Genomic DNA, 9375 nt, shown 5'->3' with positions numbered 1-9375 from the left:
GTCCGTCCTCTCAGCCCCTCCCAGTCCTGGCCACCCCCTGCCCAGGCCCCTCGCCCACTCACAGGGGTGCTCCTCACAGGGGTGCTCACCTGACTGTCCAGCTCCATCCTGTCCTCAGGCTGCCTGCTCTTCACATCAGCATCTGTGGGGACAGAACACGGGGGTCTCCTGGCCAGAGCCCCTGGGGTTTCTCAGCCCCACAGGTCCCTGCACTGTCAAACATGGGGACACAGAGCCAGGCAGGGGCGCCAAGGTCCCCTCAGCCCCTCCCAGCCCCCACTCCTGATTGTAAGGCCCCCGTACCCGACGCCCAGGCCCCTCTCCCACTCGCAGGGGTGCTCCTCAGAGGGGTGCTCCTCCTGGGCTGTAGCAGCTGGGCTGGAGCTGGGGAGACAAGGGGTGTCAGGTGGCCGGGAGGCACGGCAGGCTAGAGGAGGTCTGGGTCCTTGGGCGGGAATCACCTGTTGTGCAGGACACTGGTCTCAGGTGCTGGCTCCGCGGCCTCTGCAGGATGGTGGGAGTCAGCCTGTCCCTGTGCTGTGTGAGGCAGACAGAGCCTCAGCCTGGGCTTCGGACCCCCCACCCCACTCCACAGACCCTGCAGGGGAGGAAGGGACTGAAGAAGACTAGATGGAAAGGCATAAAGGGACACCTGGAAGCCCTCAGACACAGTGATGGAGTGTGTTCTGGATTTGGGATCTAGGATTCTGCACACGTGTTTCTGAGCTGATCTAAGCTGATCTGCGCCCACCATCCTGCTTTCCCTGGGCTGCGCCCTGAGCCCACCCTCGGCCACCTCCTCCTGAGGCCCGCGTCACCCTCAGCCTACTCACCCGCCTTCCTGCCTGTGCCCTGGCGGCAGTGTCTCCAGCGGAGGGGGAGAAGGAGGAGGAGGAGGCCAAGCAGCAGAAGGAAGGCCGCGGAGACCCCGATCAGGAGGTTCAGGTGCCTTCCCAGTCCTTGGGCAGGAATGACACGTGGATGAGAAATGGAGCTGCTTAAGTGAGCGCCTGTGTGTGCAGGGCCTGGGCTGGGTCTTCTCCCTCCTCACCTCCTGCCCCACAGGTGTACAGCAAGGGATGTCACCCACCCAGTTACAGACCAGGAAACTGAGGCTCAGACAAGGGGTCACCTCTGGGTCCCCAGCAGGAAGCAGCAGGTCTGGGGATGAACCCAGGGAGTCTGACTTCAGCCTCCTTCATCCTCCAGAGCTGAGCCCTGAGCTGCAGGGAAACATCAGGAAGCCCCTGACTGGTCCTGTGCCCCCTCCCCTGTACAATGTCTCCATCACTGGGCAGAGGAGACAGGCCTGATGCAGATTCAGGCTCTGGAGGCTTCCCTGGGAGGCCTCTTCTCCCAGGAGGTCACAGCCAAGGTCAGCACTGAGAGCAACCAGAAGGTCTGTGCCAGGCCTCTCCTCTACACTTGAAGAAACTGAGGCCAGAGGGAGGGACATGACCAGGGCAGCAGCTGCCCAGGAGACTGTGCCCACACCATCACTCAGACCTTCCCCCAACCCACTCCCTCCTACAGCTCTTCACTCTCCACCCAGAGGTCCTGACTCCATAGGGGTGAGGAGTGGGTCCTCGGGTCCTCCTAGGATGGGGTGAGAGTGAGGATTGTGCTCCCCTGATGTCCTGGTCAACCTACTGCTTCCACCAGGCTGGGCCCCAACATGTCTCCTGCCTGACACCTCCCTATGCAGCTCAGCTCTGAGCCCCTGGGAACCTGGGGTCCCTGCCCACGTCTCTCCCTGAATGCCAGGCCTGTGGACACAAGCCCAGCTGAGGCTGTAACAGACTTAGATGGATGAGTGTGTGTCCAGGCAGCCTGAGGTCACTGAGGTCACTGGATTCTCTGGACACAGGCCTTGAGCCTCATCAAGTTTGGGGATGGACTCTGAAGTGGGGGGCTGAGACCCAAGAGGATGGTGAAAATGAGGACCAGAAGAGGGTGAGAGGCTGGGCTGCCCTGGGACCCCTGTCTCCTCTCACTCTCCTGCCTCTGTCCTGTGGTCTCCCAGTGACCTCTCTGCTGCCCACCTGGCCTGTTCTTCATGCCAGTGATGGGGTGGGGTGCACACATCATAGAGGACTCTGCTGACCCTGCCCCTCACAGGGAGAATCCCCCTCTGGCTGAGCCTCCCCAGTGCTCCCTGGACACCCCTGGAGGGCAGGGGAGCCAGGGCTCAGGCCTGCTTCCTCCACCCCTGCCCCTCCCCTGCTGCCTGCAGGTCTCTGTCTCCCACACCTGGGTCTGACTCAGAGCCCAGGCTCCCATCCTTCCTCTCACCTGGGGCTGTCCTGGGGACAAGCTGCCCACACCCTGCTTGGGGCAGAATTGTGGGAAGAAGACTTGACCTCCTTACCTGAGACCTGGAGCTCCAGCGGGTCACTGGGGTGCGACCAAACTTGGGGTTTGTCCCCATGATAGCCGTAGCATCTGAATGTCTGTCTGTGGCTGGGGGTCACAGGGCCCACAGGGAACAAGGCCTGGACATATCTATTGAGTTGTGGTTTTGAATCCAGGGTCTGGAAGAACTTGTGTTCTTCTCCTTCAGTCAGAATGAACCTGTCAAATCCATGCAATGAGTCACACTGCAGGTTCACATTCCCTCCTGAGGCCACCACAGGGCTGGGCAGGGCTGAGAGGCTGGGTTTGCTGTAGGCACCTAGGAGAGGAGGAGGCAGCGAGTTAAATGGACTCTCACCTACCATGATACCCCCAGGGCTGACAGTGAGAGGGGAACCCTGAGAGCAGTCCCCTCCCTGAGGACAGAGCCTGGGGCTGGGGTCTTCAAGTGTCCTCTCACCTGTCACCACCAGCTCCAGGGGGTTACTGGGCTCTGACCACCCAGCAGGGCTGTGATAGTAACAGTGATATCTCCCTGCCTGGTGCTCTGTCACGGAGGTGATGGAGAAGTTGGCCTTGTTCCCGGGCTTCAGGGGGGTCAGTGATTCCCGGGGTGATGGGCTTCCCTCTTCAGACAGATGGTACATCTGGGCCTCCAGGGGCCCCTCACACCACATGGTCACTGTGCTCCCCAGGGTGATCACAGAGCCGGGCTCAGCCCAGAGCCGGGGCTTGGGGAGGGTCCCTGCAAGGAAGTAGCAGGGGAGGTGGGTCAGCCCTGAACAGGGGCACCGTGAAGGTCACACGTGGGGATGACACAGAAGCAGGTCCTTGAGGAGCAGAAGGGCTGCAGGAGCCACGTGAAGACCCGTCTCTGTTCTGGACCCTCCAGCTTCCCATTCACCGTCTCCCTCATTTTGACATCTGGTCTCAGGGCCTCCTGCTCTTGGCCCCAGTGGGCTCAGGAGTCCTGCTTCCCCTCACCCCATGGGACACCCAGGCTTCCCAGAACATGTGTCAATTCCTACATCACTCAGGGAAATTTTGGGGCCTCCTCACCTGGAACCAAGACCTCCAGGGGGTCACTGGATTCTGACCACACTTGGGGAAAGGTCCTGGAATAGCCATAGCATCTGAATGTCCAATTGCGTCCGGGGGTCACAGGGCCCACATGGAACAGGGCCTGGACCCCACCATTGGGGTCTTGCTGTGAGTCCAGGGTCCAGGAGAGCTTGTGTTCTCCTCCCTCAGTCAGAACGAACCTGTCAAATCCCAGCCAGGAGCCACACTGCAGGGTTACATTCCCTCCTGAGGCCACCACAGGGCTGGGAAGGGCTGAGAGCCTGGGTTGGTTGTAGGCTCCTAGGAGAGGAGGAGGCAGTGCATTAAATGGGCCCTCACCTTCCACATTACCCCAGGACTGGCTGTGAGAGGGGACATCCCTGAGAGCAGACCCCTCCCTGAGGGCAGGGCCTGGGGCTGGGGTCCCCAAGTGTCTTCTCACCTGTCACCACCAGCTCCAGGCGGTCACTGGGCTCTGACCACCCAGCAGGGCTGTGATAGTCACAGTGATATCGCCCTGCATGGCGCTCTGTCACGGAGGTGATGGAGAACTTGGCCTTGTTCCCGGCATCCAGTGGGGTCTGTCTGTCCCAGGGCTCAGTTTTTCCTTCTCTATGCAGGAGGTACTCCAGGGCCCCCAGGGTCCCCTCACACCAGATGGTCACTTGCTGCCCACGGTTGATCACAGAACTTGGCTCAGCCCAGAGCCTGGGCTTGGGGAGGGTCCCTGCAAGGAGATCAGAGGCTGTGTCCCAGCACCTTTCCCCTCAGACCCCAGCTCTCAGCCAAGGACCCTCCAGACCTCCCCAGCATCATCCCATCACCCCAATGCCCACAGTAGACCCTCGTCTGCAGTGAGAGTCAGAGACTTGGGACACTGGAGATACACTCACCTGCCTGCACTGGGGTCCTGGGGCCCAGACTCAGCCCTGGAAGAGAGTTCCCTGTGAAAGGTTTGCCCCGGGGCCTGGGAAGCTCCTGTCTTCCCCAGAGCCACGTATCTTGTGGGGTTCTACTGGACCAGAGCCTGGCTGTGGAGTTGAGCCTCCCCAGAACAGGGTGTCCCCTTCCCTCCCCTCCCCAGGTCTCACCGAGGCAGAGCAGGGTCATGAGGGTGGTGGTCATGGCGTGTCCTCCCAGTGGTCTGGTGTGCAGAGGGTGTAGGCCACTGTGCTGGCCCGGAAGGACAGACAAACAGGTTATGGCCACTTGGAGGCTGGGTTCTCTTAGTCATGTGGTTATCACATCAGCAGCCTCACAGAAAGAGGAAGTACTTCCCAGCAATCTCTTGGTCTCCCTAGGGCCATCTGGGATGGGCTCAACCTCTTTGCAGACCCTGCACTGGCGCGCAGCTCACCTGGAGCTCCGTCCCATGTGAGCACAGGGACAGGTGCAGGGAAGTAGGATGGAAACTGGAGGGTCTCACTAAGTTGCAGAGGGCCTCACAAGTTGCTGAGGCTGGCCATGTACCACCACGCCCGGCTGCTGCCTTCTATTTAATGCCAGCTTTTCCTTTCCCACCCACATGTCTTTAGCATCTGTATCTAGTCTCAGCCTCAGCTTCCTCATTTGGAGGCTGTTGTCCTGCACCTCAGTCCCCAGAATCGTGGGTCAGTGGTGCCTGAGACACAAGAGGCTGAGCCATGGTTAATTTCCCAACCCCAGTAAACATGGATCCTGAAGCTGAGTGTGGTAGCGCACACTTGTAATCCCAGCATTTGGGAGGCTGAGACAGGAGGATCGCGGTTCGTGGCCAACCTCAGCTATTTAATGAAGCCCTTTGCAACTCAGTGAGACCCTGTTTCAAAATAAAGAATAAAAGTAGAGCTGCGGATGTAGTTTGGAGGTAGAATGTCCCTGGGTTCCATCCCCAGTACTGCAAACAAAGAAACAAACAAACAAACAAACAAACAAAAACATGGTTGTGGGATGTGAGAAGCTCTGGTGTTGGACAGTGTTTGTGCCCACTGCAGGGCCCTGCAGCTCGGCATGATGCTGCCTGCCTGTAATCCCAGTACTTGGGAGGAGGATCAAGGTTTGAGGTCAGCCTCAGTAATTTATTAAGACCAACAACTTTCCAAGCCCCTGTTTCAAAAAAAAAAAAAATCAATGCGCCTGGGGATGTAGTTTGGTGGTAGAATAGCCCTGGGTTCAATCTCTAGCACTAAAGGACAAAAAGAAAGAAAAAAAAATTCAAGCAGGCAGCAAATTGAGTTAGAGATAGAGCCTGAGTGACCATCTGGGCTCAGAGAGGGCGGGTCAGGGCGCCTAACCTGAGACCCTGAGCTCCCTCAGCCATCTCTCACCTGGGATGCTCTGGGAGCTCAGCTACATGGAGACCTCAAGGAGGCATGAGGGATCAGAGCGCAGGGAGCTTCCAGCAGTGCCCTGGGCCAGACCCCCTCCCTGCTGTGTGGAGCTCTGCTCCTGGGGACCAGCCTGGACAATGGAGGTGCTTGCTGATGTCCAAGAGCTCTCCATCCCTGGCACAACAGCTCAAATGGATCCATTTGGAGGAGGAACACTAAATCTGGCTCAGAGCTGCAGAGGTTGCAGTGAGGAGGCTGAGCCCTGGTGCTCTGGTGGTGTGGAGGCAGCTCACCATGGTGGATACAGAAGGAGGAGCCAAGTTCTCACCTCATCATTGACAGGAAACCAAGACAGAGGTCAGCCAGAGTCCACACCCCTTCAAGGCATGCCGCGGTGACCTTCCTTCCTCTAGGCCTTTCCTCCTAAGGACCCACCACCTCCCCCAGGGCCACAGCTGGTGACCAAGCCCTTGGCATGTGGCCGGGTTCATAGCGTCCATCTTAGCCCCAGAAAAACCCCAGGTCTGCCTAAGGCGCTGAACACGCTCCCTTGTTTCTCTTCACAGCCCCGCTTCCCTCAAACACAAGTGACCAGAGCGAGCTCAGAGGGAAGGGCGGGAGGTGAAGGCCCTGTGTCCCGTGAGCAGCCTCAGCATTCTGTGCAGGCAAAGCCCAGTGAGTCCATTTGTTGACAACTTGTGTTGAGATAGTATGTCCTGGCACCTGCCATTTGTAATCGCTCCACTCTCCCCAAGTCTCTAAACTTGATCAGTCCCTTTCTTCCACTTCCAACCTGTGCAAAAAGTTCCACAAGTGCTAACAGTTGTACAAATCAAAGAGCCAATATGAGATCAACTGAGGGCTGAGTGTGGACAGAAAACCCTGCATCCCTAGAGCGAAGCTGTGCCCCGGCCTCTCCTCCCACTCAAGGGCACTTCCTCAGGACGGAGGTGGAGGCGGCAAAGCTTGGGTCAGGTCTAGTGCAGGTGCCAAGACCAGATTCTGCTCAGAAGCATCTTGCTGCTCCTGCTCACTGATGACTGGGAGTGGGGAGGAGGAGGATTCTGGAGAGAGGAAGGGAGTGTGATGGGGCAGACCCTGCATGGAGCATGTCCTCTGCAACAGGCCCCCTTCAGAGAACAAGAGAGTCCTCGTTCTTTGGGAGAGCACCTTATCCTCTGCTGGAGAGGGGGCGTCTTTGTCCAGGAAATTGATGCTTCTTGAGTTTAGTGAGTAGAATGTCCCGAACCTCCAGTATAGCCCCAGAGTCTGACCCCAATGTTCCCTCTTCCAAGGACAATGTCTAGTTTCTCACCAGGCTCCCTGTTGGCTTCATGGGGACCTGGACTCTGTGTTGGACCCTCTGGATAGGGGCTGGACAAGGGGGCTCTAGATTTCCTTAGCTGTGACCAGGTTCTCCAGGGCATCCCAGTGTGGTGAGCATGGAAAGGGGTCGTGGGTCTGGAAGACACAGCAACTGTACATCCTGTGAGTTGCAAAAACAGGGCTGGGGGTGAAGGTATTATTGAAACATCCACCCAGGACCACAGGTGGAGGGTTCTGAGCCTTGGGAATAGTTTGAATGGAACAAATTTTAAAAAAAAATTTTTTTTTTTTTTTTTGGTGGTACTCTGGGTGGAACCCAGAGGCTTTCTACTTCGGGCTATACTCCCAGACTAATTTTCATATTTTATTTGGAAACAGGGTCTCACTAAGTTGCTGAGAGCCTCTCTAAGCAGCTGAGGCTGGCTTCGAACCCTTGCGATCCTCCTGTCTCAGCCTCCCAAGCGCGGGGATTACAAGCGTGCGCCACCACACCCGGCTTCTCTTCTGTTACTTAAACCAGATTCTTTGTTCAGCTGAAGAAGTAGAGAATCAAGAGCATTCATTAAGGAATGTAGTGATGGCAAACAGCAGGATATGTGCGCGCAAGTACTGAATGAAGTTAAAGAGGGAGGTAAAAACACCAACTGGGTTATCAGACTGCTGCTTTATTTGGAAACCCAGCACCCCCTGGGGAGTCAGCAGGCCGTGGGGAAGGACCAAAAGCCATGCCTGGAGAGTCCCTTGCATAGTCCTGGTTGCACAGACCTTCTGGTTGCTCTCAGTGCTGACCTTGGCTGTGACCTCCTGGGAGAAGAGGCCTCCCAGGGAAGCCTCCAGGGCCTGAATCTGCATCAGGCCTGTCTCCTGTGATGGAGACATTGTGCAGGGGAGGGGGCGCAGGACCAGTCAGGGGCTTCCTGATGTTTCCCTGCAGCTCAGGGCTCAGCTCTGGAGGATGAAGGAGACTGAAGTCAGACTCCCTGGGTTTATCCCCAGCCCTGCTGCTTCCTGCTGGGGACCCAGAGGTGACCCCTTGTCTGAGCCTCAGTTTCCTGGTCTGTAACTGGGTGGGTGGCATTCTTTGCTGTACACCTGTGGGGCAGGAGGTGAGGAGGGAGAAGACCCAGCCCAGGCCCTGCACACAGCAGGCGCTCACTTAAGCAGCTCCAATTCTCATCCACGTGTCACTCCTGCCCAAGGACTGGGAAGGCACCTGAACCTCCTGATCGGGGTCTCCGCGACCTTCCTTCTGCTGCTTGGCCTCCTCCTCCTCCTTCGCTTAAGACAGCGCCACCAGGGCACAGGCAGGAAGGCAGGTGAGTAGGCTGAGGGTGACGCGGGCCTCAGGAGGAGGTGGCCGAGGGTGGGCTCAGGGCGCAGCCCAGGGAAAGCAGGATGGTGGGCGCAGATCAGCTTAGATCAGCTCAGAAACACGTGTGCAGAATCCTAGATCCAAAATCCAGAACAGGACACACTCCATCGCTGTGTCCTAGGGCTTCCAGGTGATTTTAAGCCTTTCCATCTAGCCTGTCTTCAGTCTCTTCTTCCCCTGCAGGGTCTGTGGGTGGGCGGGTCTGAAGCCCAGGCTGAGGCTCTGTCTGCCTCACACAGCACAGGGACAAGCTGACTCCCACCATCCTGCAGGGGCCGAGGAGCCAGCACCCGAGAGCAGTGTCCTACACAAGAGGTGATTTCTGCCCAAGGGCCCAGACCCCCTCTAGCCTGCCGTGCCTCCCGGCCACCTGACACCCCTTGTCTCCCCAGCTCCAGCCCAGCTGCTGCAACCCAGGAGGAGCACCCCTGTGAGTGGGAGAAGGGCCTGGACAGGGGGTACAGGGGCCTTACAATCAGGAGTGTGGGCTGGGAGGGGCTGAGGGGATCTTGGAGCCCCTACCTGGCTCTGTGTCCCCATGTGGGACAGTGCAGGGACCAGCGGGGCTGAGAAACCCCAGGGGCTCTGGCCAGGAGACCCCCGTGTTCTGTCCCCACAGATGCTGCTGTGAAGAGCAGGCAGCCTGAGGACAGGGTGGAGCTGGACAGTCAGGTGAGCACCTCCGGGTCCCTTGTGCCCTCAGCCTCTGGCTGGCTGGCAGCCACTCTCTCTCAGGGTCTCAGGACTCATGAGGAATGAGCCACCGCGCAGTCCCCAGGCTCCCTGCACTCACTCCTCCAGGGTGCACTGGAGCCCCCTCTTGCAGACAAAGCAGGGGCCTGGGTCTGCAAGACACTCCCTGAGCTGCCTGGAGGGGGGCAGACAGGACATCAGTGGAGTGTCAGGAGTTCCAAGCGCTGCTGAGGACAGAGAGCAGAGAGAAGGATGGATGTG

General features: G+C 58.3%; 1 protein-coding gene across 1 annotated transcript; it reads right to left on the bottom strand.

The window, feature by feature from the left end:
• Positions 1–3124: 3124 nt before the first annotated feature.
• LOC308267882 (leukocyte immunoglobulin-like receptor subfamily A member 5) lies at positions 3125–4230 on the bottom strand (the record flags this gene model as incomplete). The annotated part of the gene is made up of 4 exons (XM_080702836.1): positions 3125–3297; positions 3412–3714; positions 3857–4141; positions 4188–4230. The coding sequence occupies 4 exons, from the start codon at positions 4228–4230 to the stop codon at positions 3125–3127; spliced, it is 804 nt and encodes a 267-aa protein (XP_080558962.1).
• Between the last annotated feature and the right edge of the window lie 5145 nt (positions 4231–9375).

This window comes from Muscardinus avellanarius (assembly GCF_963383645.1).
Source record: "Muscardinus avellanarius genome assembly, chromosome: 10".
Lineage (NCBI taxonomy): Eukaryota > Metazoa > Chordata > Mammalia > Rodentia > Gliridae > Muscardinus > Muscardinus avellanarius.
This window is presented reverse-complemented; position numbering and strand designations above follow the sequence as displayed.